Source organism: Ictalurus punctatus, chromosome 10, assembly GCF_001660625.3.
Source record: "Ictalurus punctatus breed USDA103 chromosome 10, Coco_2.0, whole genome shotgun sequence".
NCBI lineage: Eukaryota > Metazoa > Chordata > Actinopteri > Siluriformes > Ictaluridae > Ictalurus > Ictalurus punctatus.
The window spans coordinates 24,888,392-24,910,545 of record NC_030425.2 but is presented as its reverse complement, the minus strand read 5'-3'; the positions used below and the strand labels follow the sequence as shown (position 1 = coordinate 24,910,545).

Genomic DNA, 22,154 nt, shown 5'->3' with positions numbered 1-22,154 from the left:
ACACAGGAGTGTAAGTTGAGCGCAATTCTGAGAAATCCTTAATAATAACAATGTGGCATTGTGGTGACAAGTATGTAAGTTCCCTCAGATGAACTCATGTGACAGGTTTCTGGCTGAAACAACTGACCTGGGAATGTCAGAATCCACAGTGATACAGCCATACAAGAAGACAATGACACCGATGACTGAGGCTGGGATCAGCATTTGAGTGTACACACCTAACCAGGCAAAGTACAAGCCGATTTTTTCTCCAAAATACTTCCTGTTTGAGTAGAAAGAGAGAGAGAGAGAGAGAGAGAGAGAGAGAGAGAGAGAGAGAGAGAGAGAGAGAGAGAGAGAGTGAGTGAGGCATATAGTAGGCATACACCTACAAGGGTGAGTATTCTTAATTACAGTATTCATTGCACAATCGAAACAGCTAATCCGTCCTCCACCTTTGGCTTATTTTTTTTTCCTGTAGACCTTTTGTACATAAATTATTTGAAATTAGAAAAAAAAAAAAATGGCATGAAAATTTAAATATATTTTGACTTTAAAAAAAATCCCCCCACAAACACTTTTATTAAAACCTGAAGTAATCAACCATCAAAGAAATTAGAAAAATGTAGAAAATGTTACTGATACCGACAGGTGACGTGAATAACATTGATTATCTCATCACAATGGGACTTGTCAATGGGTGAGATATATTAGTCAGCAAGTGAACAGTCAGTTCCCGAGGTCAATGTGTTGGAAGAAAAACGGACACGCATAAGCGTAAGTTATATATATATTAATCAAATGTAGTAATTATGCAGTTTAGTTCTTAAAATGTATAACAATTATATAATAGCATTTTTGTGTGTGTAGATCAAGATTATATTATTGGTGTGTCAATAAACACCATCATATTCTCAGTGATTCGTTTAATAATTGGCAAGCCTGACAAAAAAAAAGAAGTAATTATGACATCATTATCCTCTGATTATTTGCATATAAAATGGAATAGGATATCATTATTTTGTGGCAACTTGAGCATGTTTCCTGAATCAATTTATTTGAACAAAAATCTGAAAATGTCTCTTTTAAATAATAATAATAATAATAATAATAATAATAATAATAATAATAATAATAATAATAATAAAGGTTATAAATTGGGATGGAAATACAATTTCTATCAGTTTTTATTTATTTATTTATTTTTTAAAAAGAGTTACCCAGTTAAAGTTTGGATCCTGACTGTCCTATAGCCTGTAATCAGAAAACTACAGATTACAGATGACTATCCCTATCTTTAAGTCCTAGAGCACATTAATTAGCACTACTGTCTGGCAGGGAGAGCTTGCATTACTCACTCCCCTGTCAACTGTGGGCATCTATGAGCTCATTTTTGCGGAGGAGCACAGTTAGTGCTTTCTTCTGGAGTGTTCGATTATCCTGTGACGTAGCATGAGCAGCAGTTCGAAGAAGAAAAAAAAGAAGATACAGTGGTTTCACTTGTCTCAGAGGATGCATTTCTTCGTAGCCTTCATTCTCTCTGAGTGGTATCTTGAGAGCTAGCTTTTGGGTGATTATTAGGCAATGGCCAACTTAGGGGGGAAAAAACAGGGACTTTCTGGTTTGTCCAGGAAGAAAGCGAATGAAACACCTGTCTCTGTTTCGAATAGCTCTTACCTGATCAGTCCGGTGGGCTGGTACATATAGAAGAGGCTGAATCTCGCCCACTGCTCGTATAACACCTGCAGAGAAAGTGAATGGATTTCAGTGGGCTTATGATCAATCAAGTGCAATTATGCCACTTGTCAGGAAAGTAGGCGTGCAGTGATTAAACTCCCCCACATAATGGGAATTGGGAAACGAAAACTAAATTAACAGTAATGGATTCATAACAACAACAACAGAAAAACATTTCATGCGGAATTTAGTCTCTAATTGGCGCCACGCTCTGAGCCTCTACATCATGATGTATAGAATGAAATAAACAAGGAAGGTTCATTGTGGAGCCACTCAGCTGTGATGAGAGTGCAGTGTTTCACGCACACAGAGTCACATAAGTGTATCAACAACCCATTTAGATGCAAGTCTCGGGCAAAACCCGAGCCAAAAAAACAAAAAAAACAAAACAAGGAAATGACATAGTAGAGAGCAACATAAATCTCTATGAGTTTGTCTGTATTGCATGTCCCTCTGAGCATGTTTACAGGATTTACTCTTGGCAATATATTGCCTCACCGCCAACACGCCTGTTGACGCACAGCTCACAGATGGTGAAGTGGGAAATTATACTGTTGCCATGGTGACACGCACACACTGATAATTATGCCTTGTTGAAGGCAGAGATCTCGTCCAACGGCACACTGGGATACCCCTGACAAGGCCTTGGGCTTCGCACGATCACGTTTATATTTTGGTCAGTATAAATTAAATTAAAATCATCGGCAGGTCAGAGTAGTTTAACAGCTCTTGTTATACTCAATATGTTAACAGATATACTAATTTAACACACCTCATAATAAGTATTTAACATTTATCATCTTTGAAAATCTTAAGTGGGTAAATGGAAGAACATTGGACTTGGATTGGTCAGGATTTATCTAGATGGAAGAACTTTGGATTTTTTTTTTTTTTTTTTTAAACAATGAACTAAATAAACGCTTTACCATTCACACCTTCAAAGTCAATAACATCACGCCCATTTTTGGGCGTGGTTTCCATCTCATGAGCAATTATTTCAAACACTGCTCAGTTTCAGGAGCAAATCAATGAAACTATTAATATCAAGCAAATCACCAATTTCCCTGTCCATCCACTGAATATATTCGCTGCTGTTAGTGTCCTCTGTTGTTTTGCCATGCTACATCGCCACCAAATGACGATGACGACATTTGTGATATGCGCATTATAGTGTGTTGGGAAAATGCCACACAAATTCCGATCTGCCCTCAGTGATTCATGTCTCATGACCACATGATGGATATGTACTTTATCTGGTCTAGGACCATATATGAAAGTGGCCCAGGTCTGATTTGAAAAGATCTCATTTTCACTAGTGGTCTCAGACCCCACTTTTGCACCCCACAGTATGTCACATTGTGTCACTTCAAGCTGTTATGTGAACATAGCCCAAAGATGTTGAAAACCTTGCTAGTTAAGTGGGATTTCCTCTCACAGCGAGCACGTTTTGAGCAAGTTCTTGGCTATTTTGCAGGTCGATTTTAAAATGCTAGAACTTTAATTGTGGTTGAGATACGTGCAAAAATAAACAAACACTTACATTACATTTAAAAGCATTTGGCAGACACCCTTATCCAGAGTGACTTACGTTTTATCCAATTTATACAACTGAGCAGTTGAAGGTTTAGGGCCTTGCTCAGGGGCCCAACAGTGGCAGGTAGGCAGTGTTGGAATTTGACCTTCCGATCAGCTATGCGTTGCCTTAACTACTGAGCTACCACTGCTCAGACCCCACCTGAAGGCATTCCTGAACTAAAATAAACACATTTCAGTTCAGGAATGCCTGTAGTTTTTAGATGGATATATAAATAAAAGTATATAACTCTAGTAATAAGTGCCACACATATTACTAGAGTTACATTCAGATATTGTAATTCAATTTCCTTACCTTTCTATCGTTTGGTTCAGCATCAACTCCCTCAATGTCTCCCTGTAATAGGGATAGTATATTAATACAAATATATTCACTCAAATATTGTCATCATTCATATACATAGGTGTACAGTATAATAAAATGTTGTTTAGCTAGTCTCAGGTGTAAACATATAGTAAGTGTTAGTGCAAATAACATGACACACGAGACAAAGGACATTAAGTGAGTAGCAGCATTAGTAAATATTTTGTAACATTTTGAATATATATATATATTTTTGCCATTACTTACATCATGTAGAGTGTAGGCTGATGTGTAAACTCCATGAGCAATGAGCGTGTTAATGCCTACAGACATGACATTTCAATAACACACACCGAATTCTTACTACAAATACAATAAAAAAAAAAAATAAATCTTACAGAACAAAATGTTATTGGCCTTTTGTTTTTATTAAAAGATTGCAATGGCGTAGATGGCTGTATTTGATATTAGATGGAAAGTTGAAACTTTGGAAGCTGGTCCATTTGAGCAGAGGGTACAGATGAGGAGGTTATACTGTAGAGCTGGACAGAATAAAGAACTAAAGCTGCTGCTGTGACACTGAATTTAGCGGAGAATCCCACTGCTTCGCTATTATAGCAGGTAGTCAAACGGCATTGTGGCTAACATAGGAACACTTTAATAAACGTACAAATAAAGCAAAATATCAATGAAAGAATAAAAACCCTCAGCGTTTATTTAGAAAATAAATCATGGATGCTATTGAAAAACATGTTAATTATAAAGTATGCAAGTCGTTTGGGGTGGATGTTTCCTTTAAGGTTTAGCACACGCTATATGGGCTTTGGTGCTTTGTAGCATCAGTAAGTGCACAAGCAGAGGATTTTAGGAAGTGTCTATGACTTTACGTCATTTTTTTGGCTCCCATATTGCCTTGATTCTCGCTCTTGTGCTATTAATCAGTCAGTGAGGTGATAGAATAGTACTCTTAGCAGACTGTGCTGTCTCCTGAAACTTTACTTCTGAAATGGGTAGGAGATGGATATTTGCTTTTCAAAATGAGGTTATAGCACTTACCCATGATATCCTTCACTCCTATGCACTTTATTCGTTTTATGATCTCGCATACCTGAAACGGGAGAATGTGCACAAGAGACAGAAAGAACCGTCAGTACACTCCTCAAATAATTCTGTCCAACGCTCGTATTGGATTTTTTCGTACAGTGTGTGTGGTACAGTCATGATGCTGTTCTTTTAATGGCACTCCAGTAAGAAGGCACAGAAATGGTTGGACTGATACTCACGATTGAGGCACGAATTTTACTGTCGAAGAAGGAATCTCTATCTGAAAGATCAAACCTGTTAAGAGAGATGGAATATTAATGGAAACGCTTTATTCAGATTGCAATCTTGCATTTCATGTTAAACCAATTAAAGGCAGATTACTATAATTGCATCATTCTACATCTGCAACGAAGACCATCTAAGGCAGCAGCGGATCTTGACCATAGTTTTTGGTGAGGCAGGAGGACATTAATAATGACATAGCCTCAAACAAAACAAAGTCATACAACACACCACAGACTAGCAGCTCGTTTTAAGCGTACATTTGATCACTTGTGTTAAATACAATAGGTGTGTTTCCTGAAGAGCTAATATTATCAACTGGAGTTAAAAGTTTCCAGCCGAACTACATCCCAAAAAGCAAATAAAAGACCTGAGATAAGCCCAAAATTTTGGCCACTGAAGTACATTTTTGCCCCTCAGCCTTTGTGTAGGGAAACAAGGTCACCGTGGTGCGTACGCATTTCTGATGTACAGACATTATCCACACCATAATCCTCCTTTCACTCTCCTAATCTTTCAATATATCTTACTAAGGAAATTGACATCATACATAGACATGCTGTCTGCAATTACACTTTACTTTGTTTGTGTATAAAATTTCATTCTGATTATTTGATAGTAATCAAGGTCTTTAGGGCCACTGAGTATTTTTAAAACCAGCCCAATGTGGTATTAAAAAAATATGACTCTGGCAACTTGAAATTGTTTATTGAGCGAGCATGGGGCAGCATGATTCCTGCCCCAGTGGGTGTCTATTAGAAACTTGTTGCAGTTCCCGTTGTGACCACTAGGTGAAATAATACCTCTATGAAGCTAAATTGACAGTTTCCCCCAGGACTTTGCAACATGTGAACAAATCAATGGAACACTGGCATATATCTGTCAAAAGAGATAATTAGTATTTAAACAGAATTGAAAATGTATGGAGTTGTGAATGAGGACTAATTCTAAAGATTAATATTTGTTGAAAAGCTCATATATTTGGTGTGGCTCTGCTCCACCTGCCCCTATGGATGAGCATCCACAGCTTTGAGAGAATAATTTACATTTTGATTGCTCAGCAAGTTAGAAATCTTACTTGGCTACAAACTCACTGCCTCATCATCATTTGAGTTATAGTGGTTTACTCACAAGTGCTGTTTTTCCCTGGAGAATGGATAACATATGTGCTTCTCACTCTGGGGGGACTTCTCCTCGACTTTGGGAGTCAGTGGTGCAGACAGTCTTTGGATAAATGCGTTCACTGCTCGTATACCATTACTTCCTTGACTGACCTGATATTTCTAAAAAAAATAGCAGAAAAGGACGTTGGTTGGAATATGCTGTGTAACCATTGCTGTCTAATTCTTGTCAATGGGGGAAAATGCGCATACTTTTTTGGTGGGCATCTTGAGCTTCATGAACTCTGCTTCTCGACAGAGAACGTGCCAAGGTGCATGGATCTTCAGGAAGCCCACTTCTGGAATTTTAGCCTGAAAGAACAACACAGCAAAAACAAAGTGGACCTTTGCGTTATTTCTATTGCCCTCCTGTGGCCTGTGTGGGAGAACAATTAGGACAATAGCCTTAAACGCGAGATTGGTTCATTTGTGTCTGATGATCTATCAGCACAAGGAAAAAAAGCAAACGAGGACAACTTCTGCAGTGTGTATGAAGGAGAATGGGTTTAGTTATCATTTAGTTATCTCCTGCTGGAGGGTGTGTTATGTAAGATTATCTTCATGCCCCAGTCTTGTTATAACTGCCAGCCCACACATCATGTCTGACCCTGTCTGTACAAACGCAACACTGCATTCTGGCATCTAAAGCATGAGTACCCAACATTTTTGCAGCCAGGAATCCTTAACTGTAAATAAATTTCACACACACACACACACACACACACACACACACACACACCCTTCTGAATATAATTCAATTATTGGAATATTATTCAAAATTCAAGATTTTTCATTTGTCACCTACACATGTATGTACAGTATATAACTTCCAGTGAATTGAAAACCTGGCCTACTCCTCTTTAGACTTTTAAATACATTTAAATACTAAATTAGAAAATAAATGAATAAGAAATAAATATACATTAGGCTCATTATTTACGTGTGTAAAATAATATTATGGATATTTTTTTGTTCTAACCATGAAAGTGTTTTATACCTGAAATTTCAGCTGACAGAACACCTTTGGTGCAAGTTAACATTATTTATAACATGTTGTACACGTTGCACTTTTGATCCATTCATAGATACATTTAATATGGTGGAATGTCGGCAAAACAAGTTAGCACGTATAAACAGAGGTTCTCTCTTTAGGTTAACAAGCACAGCTTCTCATGTTACTGAGGATCCACAAAGTGCTCCAGACCCACACTGAGAACCAACAGTATAAGACAGTATTCTTACCGACCTGCAGTTAATTAATTTAAATAATCTGAACTGTTTTTATTTACAATAATCCTGAAACGAATTCCCTTTTCAGATATAGATAACAACAGACATGAAAGAATAGAGAGAGAGAGAGAGAGAGAGAGAGAGAGAGAGAGAGAGAGAGAGAGAGAGAGAGAGAGAGAGAGAGAAGCAGTATTATAATCATTCTGCATATCAAGTTTGGGCATTAGCTTCAACGTGTACTTAGTCTACAAACTAATCATGTTACATAGTCAATTATATTGTACGTTAACTGTTCACAATTTATCCGGCGCTGTCATTCCTGGATAATTGCTAGCATTAATGGAGGCTAATTTAGTGTCATCTGAAGCTTGTTTGTGCTGTATAAACAAGCATGACATATCAAGTAAAAATACAGGCAATGGTAATAAAGCTCAAGTGAAACGCAAATCTGAATTCTTTTCGAAAGGTCACCTTAGTGGTTAAGAAAATAAGATGAGCAAGTTTGACTGGAAAGAGGCATAATGTACTAATTTAATGAACTTTAGAGCGATCATCTGTGGCAGTTGGATTTATAGCCTTTGCTACACAGTATCCTGCATGAGAGGCTACTGTGAGAGAAACTAGTGGAAACTAATATTACACTCTTAGAAACAATAAGATTCTTCAAGGGCTTTTAGCTGCCAGGAAAACACTCCTGTGGTGTCCCACATGTCACAACCTTTAAAGTTTCCCCCAGAAGGGCAAGCCAATAAACCTTGCAGTTACAGGAAAATAATCAATGACAGCATCATGTGACATCATATTTTTTATCCAAAAACAAGACATCCCGAAAGTGTTTTGTACCTCATTTCTTGCAGCGCGCATTTAAATTTATTATTATTATTTTTTTAAAGAATCACACTTTTTATCCATATATTTCCATCTGATGTTGTGGATTGTTAGTGAAACGTGACAGTTTTTTAAGACAAAGAGAATGGAGAAATCATATATTGTAAAAAAAATCATGAAGAGTCTCCATTCAGGAGATTTTTATATGCTTGAAAACTTGATATTACAGCTTCATCTCCAACGTTTACAAAGCTCTGACACTGGAGAGTCCTTCAAAAAGGGTAAATAATCATCTCATGGTAGAAAACGTCACTATATCAACAATTACACATTTTAAAATCGTTTTTATGTAGAGCATCGACCATACAAGTCATCGTGCAAGATGCTATTATAGAAGTGATACTTCATTAGAATATGTACATTAATATAAACCTTGGAGCCGGACCTACTACCAGAACTGCTGTTATAGAAAATTCATCAACAGCCTCTAGCTAATCAGAACTGAGCATTCAACAGTGCTGTGATATTAGAGGAACAATGTTAAACAATGAATACTTTCTACCATAGCATCATGTCTAAATAGTAGGAGTTCCAAGTTAAGGGGAAAAAATCTTGAGCAGAATATAACGTATACTCACATCTTCCTCCTTCTCCAGCTCAAGTCCCATGTCCATAAGCTTCTGTTCAAACTCCTCTCTGTGGATGTGCGCATTACTGGCGCTCTCGAGGTCGTGCTTGATGGATTCGGCCCTTTTCTGTTTCCCCATGCAGCACAGGCCATTTTTCAAGCCCTTGAAGGTGCTAGAGGAGTGGTGGCGGGTGCGCTGGAAGCTTTCTGCATTGTAGGTTAGGATGTAATCGATGCGCCTCTGGCCGTCCTGGAAATACGGCCCTAGGTTGGAGTGCTGAGGCACCTTGTTCGAACTTTGACTGTTCAGAAGCTGTGGGCAGAAAGAAAGAAAACGAGGCTGGGTGAGGGAGCACGCGTCAGATATTTTCCAATATGGACATGCCCTGGTCAAATTAAAAGGAGTCGTTTGTGATATTCACAAATGCAATGAAAACATTGGCAAAACTTTACCTTTCCCAAACTTACCCCTCCCATTCTGTTAAATCTACTGTATGTGTACCTTTTGAGGTTGCTTTTTAAGGAAAAGTGGCAAAACTAAACAGCTCCCTTCCAAATGGGTGCGAAAGTCATTTCTGAGCTGTGAAAATAGGAACAGAAGCCTGAAATGCGAATAAACCACTAGTTAACGTTCACCACTACATGACGAAAAAAAACAATAAATGTCATGAATGAGAGCTAACAACTTGGGTTACTTTCACATGCTTCCTCCAAGACACGTGAAGACAACCGTTACATCTTTTCGAACTGCTGCTCATGCTACATCAGGGGGCAGCTTAACACACTCAGAGAAATGCGCTATCAGCCATCTTCTGCATACATGAGCTGACAGACACACACAGTTGGCTAGTGTCACTGTGATTCAATACGTTTACATGGACAACAATAATCCAATATTAAACCGATTAAGACGATACTCTGATTAAGAAACTAGCATGTAAACAGCGCTTATTGATGACCTTAATCCGACTAAAGTCATACTCGAAGTAAACACAAATCGAATTAAGACACGTGGAGTATTCCTGTTTTAGTCGCATTATCGACGTGCATTATAAACATTTAAACAGCTTAATCACACTATTAACGTCGTGTGGGAGTTTTCATTTAGCGACAAGACACGTACACACACGGCAGTGCTCGTCCGTTTGACGGCAAACAAGAGCACGGCTGCGTCCCAAACCATGTACTTACCTACTATATAGTAGTACAAATACACGTATTTTCTTAAATATGCGGTTTGGAACACAGCCCATGGCTTCAAGCAGTCATCTATTAGCACATATAGCATGACAAACAATTAACTGCACTTGAAACTTTCGTAAAATTAAAAATGAAAACACCCAGAACTGTATACGATTCCATAACGAAGACGAACTGTATGTCGATACGTGAAATTCTGGATGGAACGTCGGACGGCGTGGCGTGGGGACGTAATGACGATCTATGTTCTATAACATGTAAAACGGGAACATGAAAGGAATATTCTAAAAGCCACTCATGTAAACACCTTAATCACAATATTGTCTTATTCAGAATAAGGTCAATAATTAGATTACTGCTGTCCATGTAAACGTAGTCATTGACAGGAGAGAGAGTAACACCATCCCTTCCTGACAGAGCGCATGGGCAAGATTATTCTCTTGGACTCCTGGCCATAAAACCATAATCTGGGATTTGTCCCTGCTACTTCTTTTAGCAAATGTTCATTTAAAGTATATATTTATATGTAAATATTTGATCTTCAAACAAGATAACGCCCTGACTAGAAGTAAACCTATAAAACTCGCGGTCACAGCCAAACACACATTTGAATATGAAACGCTTGACTTGGCCTGTAGCTTCAAAAACAATAAAGCTTTTTTTACATTGCATTCACTTCATATACTGTATTTACTTCTCTCAATAAAGAGTTTGTTTTTTGTCTCAATGATGTGTTCCATGAAGAGTATATGAGCAAACACTGCTCCAGGCTTGTTGGTTTAAGAGATAAAGACTCCATAGAACAAACCAGACGTTTACTTTCTAAATTGACTGTTTGTTCATCAGGGCTTATTATGGCTCTCATTCATTTAACCACAAACATACAAACCTACAGCGGATCTAAAAATTCTACACACCCTTGTTAAAATGCCAGGTTTTTGTGAAGTAAAAGAATGAAAATAAGAAAAAAATTATAGCTCATCACCTTTAATGTGAAATTGCAGAATACACAAAGTGAAAAACAATAAAAAAAAATAAATAAAAAACTTACAATTACCTAGTCGCATAAGTATGCACACTAGAGATGCACCGATGTATCGTCCAATAAACGGTATTGGCCGATAAAGGCGATTTTTGTTTAAAAACATCCGATGATCAGGGCCGATTATATCCTTTCAGTAAAAAGAGGGCGGGAAAACACATCGATGTTGTGCTAAAGAAAATGTCTCTTGTGTAAAAAGTGAGTTTGTAAGCTCTGTACTGCTACAATTTTACACCGGAAGTGAGTGGCAGTGAAGCGGGAGTTTTCGTGTCTAATTTTATTTTTGCTGAGCTGCTCGAGTTGCTCGCGCTGAATTAAAGGGCCAGTACACTGATGAAAGATTTAATTGAAGAGGGGTTGACAAAAAAGTAGTATATATATATATTGCACAGAAAAATATATTTGTAGAGTAGTAAATTTCATATCCAGTTAATGTTAATATATAAAAAGTGTATATTATATATGACCAGTGTGATGTTCAGTGATGAAGTAGAAATGCTTGTGTTTGTGGAGAGTGAATGTGAGACTAACAGGAGGGTTTTTATAATTCAGTCAATGTTAATATGAATGAATAACATTCAATAAGTTAATAATCTTACTTTAATCTTCAGAATTGAGTTCATGTGTTCATGTTCATTAGAGTAATGTGTGTTCTGTTGATGAGACCAGTTACTGTCAAACAACTTGTTGAAATGGAGAGAATAAAGTTTTTATTTGCATTTCTTTCAGAATTGTGATATTAATTATTATTCATTTAAAAGAGGGCATAAAAGGCAGAACTATCGGTATCGGTGCATCTCTAATGCACACCCCTAAACTAATACTTTGTTGAAACACCTTTTGATTTTATTACACCACTCAGTGTTTTTGGGTAAGGTTCTATCAGCTTAGCACATCTAGACTTGGCAATATTTTCCCACTCTTTCATGCAAAAACATTCTAGATCTGTTCTAGATCTAGACCACAAATTGATTGTGTGCACCACCCACTTCAGGTCACCCCACAGGTTTTTAGTTGGATTCAGGTCTGGAGTCTGACTAGGTCCTTCAAAAATTGCTCTTCTTTTGGTTAAGCCATTCCTTTGTTGATTTGGTTGTATGCTTTGGGTCATTGTCGTGCTGAAAGGTGAAATTCCTTTTCATCTTCAGCTTACTAGGAGACACCTAAGTTTTTGCACTAAAATCGACTGGTATTTGTAGCAATTCATGGTTCCTTCTACCTTGATAAAAGCCCCAGTGCACTTTTTTTCTCCACTTGTTGATGAGGGCCTTCATGCTGTTCCGTGGTTTATCCAATGTTTTGGAAATTCTTCTATACTACTCTCCTGCTCGATACCGTACATGCTTTGTAAGCTCTCTGCGGACCATGGCTTCGGCAGTCGGATAAAACCAAGAAGATGTGAAGAAAATCCTACAGAAACAGCTGGTCTTTATTTGGGGTTAATCAGAATCATTTCATTGACGACAGCTGTATGCTAATTACTTTCGAACATGAGATTGAATGCGATTGGCTCATTCCGAACACAGCCACACACCCAATTATAAAAGGGTGCACACACTTAATGCAACCAGGTTATTGTAACTTTTTCCCCCTAAAATATTCCTGATTGTGTTTCAGGTAATTTTTATATGTTGTAATTTCACATTGAGGGTGGAAAAGGTTCGGACATGATTTATCCTGGGTGAATTTTTTTTGCGTGCCACAAAAACCTGCCATTTTAACAAGGGTGTGTAAACATTTATATCCACTGTATGTAAAAAGGGATAAGGAATATCTTGAATCTACAATAGTTATTTTACAAAAGAGAACCTGTGCACACACAAACCTGTCATTAAAAAAATAATAGGTGTATGCTGATGGGTACACGTCCAAGTCAATATTTGTCTCTAACTAGAACGTTGTCTCACGACAGCCGAGATCTGTGAAAATGTCACCACATCCAACGGAAGAGAGCTACTCAATGTCCTCTCTCTTCTCCAGATCAGAAGTGTTAGAAAGAAATCACACCACATTATGCGGCAGGTGGAAAAAAAAAAGCATACGTGGGCAGGAATATAATCAATTGTGGTGTTTAAAAGGCACTTTTTTGCACACGTGCTTTACTTCGACTCCAAACACATTACAGGAAATTGAATTGTATGATTCATCGATGTGCCGTGTTTGTAGGAAGTGTAGAAAGAAGGTGTTAAAAATGCACAAGGTGGCTTGATTTCAGGATTTCAGTAGCTAAAAATCAAGAAATACAAATCTATTCTGGCAAATCTTTCGGGGAGACAAATATTCAATATCTTAAAAGTGTGAATTGTAAAATATAGATGAAAAACAAAAGCTTTCAAATGAAAATTCGTTTCAAATGAAATATTTAGTCAGTGTGTTTAAAATCCTTTACTTATAGGGAACATGTGGAGATGCATCACCACTCCAGTGATTTAAAAAATAATAATAATAAATTTGCACAAACATGTGCTTTTTCACATTTGCATACATATCTTTTCACTTTTTCATAATAACTTTGCACACTCAGAGGCTGCGCTCCAAACCAACAAACTTTTACCCATCATACTGCACTGCACTGAAGATAATAAGTCAAGTAACAGTAATAATTACTTTCAGAATGTAAAATCATCTAAAAAAAAAAATACATAAAAATACACCTGTCGTATATAATTTAATTTTGAACTTCAGCCTAAAATTTAATTCTGGTTTATAGTAACCTACTTCAGCAAAGGAAAGTGGCCAGGTCAACAGAGAGCGATACAAAACAAAACAAAACAAAACAAAATTCGAATGCAAATCCAAAAGGTGTGCCAACTAATATGCAAAAGATGGTGGAAAAAAGAAAATACAAAATGGTGCAACCGAGGACATGTTTGCATACATTACATTACCCAATGAACATGATAGTGCTGCAAAGATTAAACCTACTGACCAGGTGAACCTCTTAAACCTCTTCTTTATGAGCCTTATATCTCCCTTCAGGCAGGACTAGGACGACCAGGTTAAAAAACAGCTTCTTTCCAGAAGCTGTTAGACTATTAAACTCTGCCACACACCAGAACTGATAAACTGAACGTTTGTTTTCATGTCTTTTCCTATACTGCTAATTTCTCAGGTTTTAATGTATATATATGTGTGTATGATTGGGGATTTGTGTTTATTTATTTATGAGTTAGCTAGCCGTTATTACTTGTGAGTTGTTTTAGCCGGACCTTTGGTACTTAATTTCGTTCCAGCTCATGTACATGTGTTGGAATGACAATAAAAATCCTTGAATCCTTATATCAAAGACAAAACATTTGTTCTTTCATCGTCATTAATGGAGCCTATAATGGAATACTGGACGTGAGGTTTGAATACACCTTGTATCACTCAATCACACCTAGGGGCAATTTATCATAGCAAGTCCACCTACTAGCATGTTTTAGGGAGGTGGGAGGAAACCGGAGACCCTGAAGGAAACCCACGCGGACGGAACATGCACAGAATCTCTATAGACAGCTCAAAGCTGGCAGCAGAACTTATGAAAATCCAAAGAAATAAATAATCGTTCTGCATTAGTTTGCATTGCAAATGGATTGGACGTTCAGCATTCAAAGCAGTGGCCGCACTAAAAAAATGGCAGTTTTCAAAACGAGCAGAGAGCGATTTTACCACCACGAGATTTCACTTACTATAGAATCATCTTCAGCATATCCAATGTCCCCGGTGCTTTTGGAACCCCGTACATTGAATTCTTTGTCCTTCGACGCGACAGAATCGTACGTGTCGTTCCGCCACATTTCGGCCTCCTCTCCCAGCTCAGAGAGCTGTTCCTCTGTGCTGCTCTGAACCAAGCACGTTTCACCTGACAAGAGAAGAAGCGAACACACTAATTAATTAACTAGTATGAGATGTTCCACTAAACCGACATGAAGAGTGCTAATCAGAGACACTGCTGAAGTCATACCAACCTACCAGGCAACGCTTCAATAGAGAAATTGCATGTTCATAGACATTACACTGTGTTGAGACACAAATAATACGTCTTCTCTATATTTATGGCAAACATGAGACGACACAAGACCTGAACGTGAATTTCAGAGATTATTTACGAAAGACAAGTTTAAGATGATTGATCACATGCACATGAAAGGATAATAAGTTTTAAAAAAAACAAACAACATTTGGTACATACTGACTTTGACCTTTTTTGTGTAAAGTTATTGTCAAACTGTAGTTCTGCAGGACATGTAAAATTATATACTACATTCTTACTAACGTCTAAGGCTACAAATTACACAATCTCTGCACATATACTTATTCTAAACCGAACTGATAATGGTTTTCTTGCGAGGATTTGCATTTATACCTCAAACCAAGGCTTAATTGGAAATAATGAGCCTGAATGCTTATTGTTTATTATTTAATTACTATTATTAAGTAAAGAATGCAACTCTTTGTGGTGTGCTGTTATATGAAGATGTCCCAAAGCATTTTACTCCCCTTTTACCACAGCAATTTGCCAGTGATTAGTTATATTTTTTTTACATTTAATAAACAATACGTCATAGTTTTTATCCATTTATACTTACATTTAACCCTTGTGTGTCAATTAAAAAAAAGTTACACATAGGTCCATAGAGGACAAAAATGTCCATGTCCAAAAACTGTCATAATAATATTATATATTAAAAAAAATTTCCACTTTCACTGACTTTTTGATTTATTTATTTATTTATTTATTTTTTAATTTTTAAATTTTTTTACCAGCATCAACATTCCTTCATTTTCTGAATTGTAACCCTTTAAATGCTGGTTTGTTTACATAGTGCCACAGATGTTTGGGTTTGTTTTTTTTAATGAAAAAAGAAAAATAGTAATTATTTCCATATACTAAATGCTAAGCAGAATTTTTTTTCTTTGATCATTACAGTCTTTGATATGTCAGTGATTAACAACAACAGTAATTTTGATGCGTTCGTATTTTTTATGTAGTGTCAGATGAAAAAAACCAAAAAAACAAACTACCACTCAGGTCGATAAACGACAAAAATGTCCATGTAACAACAACAAAAAAAAAGTGTCATAAAAAACCTTTTTTTTTTTTTTTTTACCAGCATCAGTTCTGATCATAATTACCAAGCATTCATTCATTTTCAGAATTTTAACCCTTTAAACACCGGTTTCTTTACATAATGCAAAAATCTTCAAAGCTCGGTGACCTTCTTTGACTCGTATACATGGGGAGAGATTTGCGATTTCCATTACGATATCATTTCTTTCTTTCAAACTGTTCACGCACATAAAATGTCCAGTAAACTCATACAAACCACAACTCTGACATCCATACAAAACACACCCACACAGTTATAGCTGCATCATTTATTCAGTCGGTCTGCAGTGCTCTATAATACAGCAGAATCAAAAAAAGGAAAAACATGAGAAATGAGAAGAAAAAAAAATGCAATGTTTTGAAACCTTGTCAACAATATAAAAGCCTGTTAACACAGAATGCATGATTTTATGCTTAAACATCATGGGGATTAAATATTGCAGATTGAATGGGTTTCATTGGGGACATTTTTGGCAAGGTCTTGAGTGTAACTATTTTGTGTATCTAGTTTAAAATAGATTTATGAACACAAATGAGGGTGAAATATTAAAATTCCAATAAAAATAAACACCTTTAGCAAAATTGATGCTGTTTGCATTAACGCAGACAAAATTATTAAAAAAATAATAATAATAATAATGAAAAAGACAAAAATTTCCATGAGGATGCACAAGGGTTAATATTGTAGAATGTCCATGAAACAAGTTAACTCCTAACTGCTATAAAACCATTATTCCACCACTAGCCTCTCCTTTTCTCTCTCTTGAAGTTAATAAGATGCAAAACGTAGCAGCAGTCTATCATCTAAGCTACTGAAGGTAATGCTGCCGAGATCAGTAAAGAACTAGAACATAGCACATACTTATTACAAACAAACACAGTATACAATTACTGATTATTCATACGTTTATTCATTCATTCATCTTCAGTAAGCGCTTTATCCTGGTCCTGATCCTGAATTTCTCCCGGGAGCACAGAGTGTGAGGCAGGAATACATCCTAAACGGGTTGCCAGTCCATCTCAGAGGCACCATGCACACACACACACATTCACACACTTCTTCTTATTTACCGTAGCCAGTCCACCTACCAGCTTGTTTTATAAGGTGGAGGAAACTGGAGAACCTGTAAAAACCCCACATGGACACTGGGAGAACATGAGAAACTAATGTACAGTGCACAGACTGTAATCCAAGCTCAGGATCAAACCAAGCCACTATGCCGGGAACACTACCTGCTGCACCACTGCCTCCACGGTTCTGATGAATCCTTTTTAAAAGGATGCGAGTGGCTTAAATTACTAAGAGGGTTTCTTTAAAATTATGATGTTGTCGTCTTAACGTTTCCAAATGTGATCCGAGTGGACTTCTAATCTCCAGTAATGTGCCAGAGTTAAAAGCGCTGCCTTTGGCTAGATCAATGTAAACTAGTAATTCACTCTACTCTCTCAAATTTACAGCTGGAATTAGAAAATCCATTTACAATTGATTTTTGTACTTTGAAATGTGTTTCAATGCTATAGTCATTCTTCAGTGCCACAGTACAGTTTTACTTTCTGAAGGAACAAAAGAGCAACCAACAACCAAGCTCTGTCAAATGTCAAGCCAAGCCAAGCCAAGTCAAGTGGGTTTTTATTATGTCATGGAGAGAGTAAATAATACTATAGACACCTTAGTATAGAGAAATGATTGACCACTGGATGATCCAGCCATGGCAAAGCAATGATTCAGCTCAGTTTGATGGAATGTATTGTTTTGATCTTACTACATATGGCTACAAATTTGATTCACTATTACTGTGGAAGGCCCATGTCAAACAAATATGATATATTTACCCAGGACAATGATCTAGCAACAATAAACAGAAATATAAAAACACACACAAAATGCTTGTAGACTTATTAAAGCTGATGTTTGTAGTTTGGAACCTAAAGGTCCACACCAATGGGAAATATAAACAAATGTGTGTGTGTGTGTGTGTGTGTGTGTGTGTGTGTGTGTGTGTGTGTGTGTGTGTGTGTGTGTGTGGTTTATTTAGTAGGTAAATCAAATAACGGGCACAATTAACACAATTAATACGAAAGCAAAACTTAATCTGAAAAAAAGCCCTAAGGTCTATTAATGTATTATTCATTATTGAATTACTATTATTATGTAAGAAATAAAACACGACTGGGTGTGCCGTTATAGGAAATTTAACAACAATGACATGGTGTGATCCATCCTGATGTCTAATGTGTTTTACTCACATAATACCACAGCAATTTGTCAATTACTTTTTTTTAAATTGATTGATGAATAACACCTGGTACACTTTAACAATTTATAATTACATTTAATATTATGGAATGTTATAGCTTCACCTGCCTCTGTGTTTTCTCTCTTGAATTTAATAAGACAAAAACAACAACAACAACAACAACAACAACAACAAAAACAACAACAACACAGCTTGTCATGAAGTCTTTTTGCATGGCAGAAAAATGTTACTGTCTGTTACAACGTAACACTGGAGTGATATTGGAGACTCCTTCCATGAATGCTAAACAAATATCTAAAAATATTTTACTTCAAAATAAAGCATCTAAAACAATGACTCCAAGAGTATATTTGTTTTTGTTATTATTATTTTCTTCTATATTAAATTCTAGGGGTTTTAGGCCACTGTGTAATAATTTCAATGAGGTACACCACTTCAGACCATTAACCAGCAACAGGGGATCAGATGGGCTTTTCATTTCTTCACTATTTGATCTGGATATCCCTGTAATGATTACCATTCAGGGTTGAAGTGGAGAACCCAACAGCGCTCGGAGCGCACATAAAGCACAGTACGCCTATGATGGGAAAGGTTGCCAGATTATCTGATTTTAAACCATTTCGACCTCCACTGTAACTAGTACAACCGAGGACTTGTCTTTTAAACGTCTATTTTTTGAAGGTTTGAAGCTTACATACAAAGTATTATTATTTATTATTAGGCCTGTTTTACAAAACTAAGCCTATTACTCCTACCCTGCCCTGGTCAGAAAAGGTAGCCTACAAACACGCTTAAAAATTAAAAAAGGTTCCAATTATATCTAAAAAATCCAATCTGGCAACACTGGTAACGAGGGAATCCCTCAAACTACTGTCAATCGCCTACGCAAACACTGTGAGGATTTGTGCGCTCTTTGCAGTCACGCGTTGTTCTTTACGCATAGTCCGTGACTCGACCAAAAATGCGCCTTTAAATAAAACTAACAAAAGACCCTGAGCTAATCTCATAACAGTGCTCTGAATGATTATGGCAGCAGCTGATTACACTATCAAGACATTATCACGCACTTACTGAACGTACACGCAACAAAAAGCCCCAGTGTTGAATGAATGCTTGGAATGATGAACTAAGACTTGTTTACGCACGAGCACTGTTGGAGAAACTACACCGTAGTTCAACGCTGTGTATGCACACAATTCAGCATTCCTGTCCATGCTTCAGAAAGCGCTGAAAGCCAACATGAATGCATGCACAGATTGCTTAGGTCATGTGCCCTGGGGCGACAACTTCAAACGTGGGTAGGTTATATCCTCCAAAAAAAAACAAAACAAAAGAAAAAAAAAATACAAATGAAGAGCAGAAACGGCGTGCACTGCGTTGAACTCACCCGAGTGAGCATCTCCACTCTCTCTGGCAGAATTTGCATCACCTTCAGCCTCCATCCAAGCGCACTAGTCAAATATTTCTATTAAAATGAATACAGCGCGTGCTTTTTCGGACTTAACGGAGAGAGCGAGTGAGTGCTTGAGTGAGTGTGTGCCCAATCCTTTGCCAGTCTGCACCATCTGCCACTATCTGAGTGTCACAGGATGCTCACACACGCGTCTCACACACACCGAGGCGGTGGGGAATGGGAATGGATGAGCAAAGCATTGGTCGAGTCTATCCACCCACTAGTGTGGTTTTACACAACAGAAAAACATCACTTTGGACCACAATGAGCACTCACGAGCGTGAGGATGAAAAGAAAAATCAATACAAAGCACCTCTCTCTCTCTCTCTCTCTCTCACACACACACACACATACACACACACACACACACAACTCGACCTGAAGTAAATCCTACAGCAAGATCTTTCTTTTCTTTTGTGTGGAGATTATTGCTCGCTCGGTTGCATTGAGCCTGTCACAAAGCATCAATCCGAATCTGAAATCTGCAAAACAATGCATGCAATAAATATACGCATCCTATATTCAGAAATGACCGACACTCCATTGATGCACAGACATCTAAACCACAAATGCGTCTGCGTATGGTCAAACACCAATAATCTGTGATTCTTTCAAATGGTTATGTAAGCTGCTTAGTCAGACTGTGTAGTGTGTTGTGTAATGTCTTGGTTTTTTTTTTTTTCTTTTTTTTTTTTTTTTGCACTGTGCATTGCATTGCACATCTTATGCACATCTACGATTTGCATTCTGCATTTGTTGTATCGTGCACGCTCAACGTTGCAGCTTTGGATCCCAAATTTCTCCTTGGATCTCAAGTTCAAGCAAGGTATGTTTGAGTTTATTAATATAATTGGCCATAATTTATATAGGCTACATTTTTTTTTTTGCATTGTTGCATGTTTGTTTCACCCAAATTTCCCAAAGGGAGCCTCTCTGAGCTTCTTTCTAAAGCAGTGTCTTGTACATTTCAAACATTTTTACACATATTTCAATGCATTATATATATATATATATATATATATATATATATATATATATATATATATATATATATATATATATATATATATTCATGCATCTCAGAAATGCCACATTCCACAAGAGGGAGCTGTACACGAAATTACCCTTGCTTTTTAAATGCCCCAAACTGGAGAGGTATTTCACCGTCATTTCATTTCAACACCTTTGCTTTTATGTGCAGTTAAATCCCATTTACGTGTTGATTGCTTTGCAGCTCGTGCCATTACAGTTCTGAGCACTCCAGTATTAAACCTGGGCTACACCATCACACTGTAACTCTTTACAGTTAGTCTATAGCATACTTGTCTGGTCAAATACACACCTGCGTAAACCTGATGATGAATTAAATGTACAGAATGTCAGAAAAAAGCATACATGAGCAAGAAAAAGTGTAATGCAGAATAAGGGGATTTTTCTTACGTGGAGGTTAAAAGGAGGAAAAGGAAGTTTTCGACAGGAATCTCCTGGTGTATCCGCGTCGTGTGTCGTGTAACTCTTGAGTATCAGGTGTGTGGGGAAAAAAGAAAAAGAGAAAGCCTACCTGTTGTACAGGTCGCTTAAAACACGCCCTCCTGTTTATTAACGGAAATGCAAAACTGCACCCTGACACCAAACAAGGCTGAATTGTGCACCAGATGTTCAAACGCGCCAGATGTAATGGCTACTTTTGCTTAAAAAAAAAAAATGACTCAACGTGAACACACGAAATGAAACCCGAAAAGAAACACCAGACATACTTTACAACTTTCAAATCATGTAGAGACTCGTTTAGCCTGCTTAGTGCATACCTCTGGCAGGCTGTGGCTGTGAAGTCCTATCCCTGTTTTAGCAACGTGAAAACCTATGAAAAGATCATGCTGATCCAGACTGAGCATAGAAGCAAGCACAGAAAATGGGTTTGAATTATACATTATTATTATTATTATTATTATTATTATTATTATTATTATTATTATTATTATATCTCTCCACCTCCAATTGATTCGAAAGAATATTTTAAAAATATGACCATATTGGTTGAATGTATTGGGATCATGGTTCTAGTTGATTTAAAAAATAGTTTTAAATAATTGTAATCAAATATTTGCAGGGATGGAAATAAGCCTCATAATCATTTCCTTAATAAATAGTCTGCATATGGTAGAACTATTCGGTACAAATTTCCCCATAGTCCACCAAAAATGCAGGTTCACTTGGAATGTGAATCTCCCTACAATAATTTCATCATCCAGCTATAAACAAAAAAAAAAAAAATATTATTATTACTTTTTTAAAAAGAGTGTTGGTGACGGACAAAGTAATAA

At 37.0% G+C, this 22,154-nt stretch overlaps 1 protein-coding gene across 3 annotated transcripts in view; it reads right to left on the bottom strand.

Annotated features, from left to right (window-relative positions):
- ano1a (anoctamin 1, calcium activated chloride channel a) overlaps positions 1–21,571 on the bottom strand; it is a 39,009-nt gene extending 17,438 nt beyond the window's left edge. The window contains exons 1-11 of one of the 3 annotated variants that reach the window (XM_053683154.1): positions 21,392–21,571; positions 14,699–14,871; positions 8,796–9,098; positions 6,313–6,411; positions 6,071–6,222; positions 4,897–4,951; positions 4,670–4,721; positions 3,881–3,936; positions 3,605–3,646; positions 1,657–1,721; positions 128–262 (exon numbers count right to left, since the gene is read on the bottom strand). In XM_053683154.1, coding sequence (XP_053539129.1) covers positions 128–262; positions 1,657–1,721; positions 3,605–3,646; positions 3,881–3,936; positions 4,670–4,721; positions 4,897–4,951; positions 6,071–6,222; positions 6,313–6,411; positions 8,796–9,098; positions 14,699–14,806 — 1,067 coding nt within the window. In that variant the 5' untranslated portion in view covers positions 14,807–14,871; positions 21,392–21,571. Of the gene's footprint in view, positions 1–127; positions 263–1,656; positions 1,722–3,604; positions 3,647–3,880; positions 3,937–4,669; positions 4,722–4,896; positions 4,952–6,070; positions 6,223–6,312; positions 6,412–8,795; positions 9,099–14,698; positions 14,872–19,764; positions 19,885–21,270 lie in introns of those variants that run through there. The other 2 variants (XM_053683153.1, XM_047157951.2) reach the window with 2 other exon arrangements.
- Between the last annotated feature and the right edge of the window lie 583 nt (positions 21,572–22,154).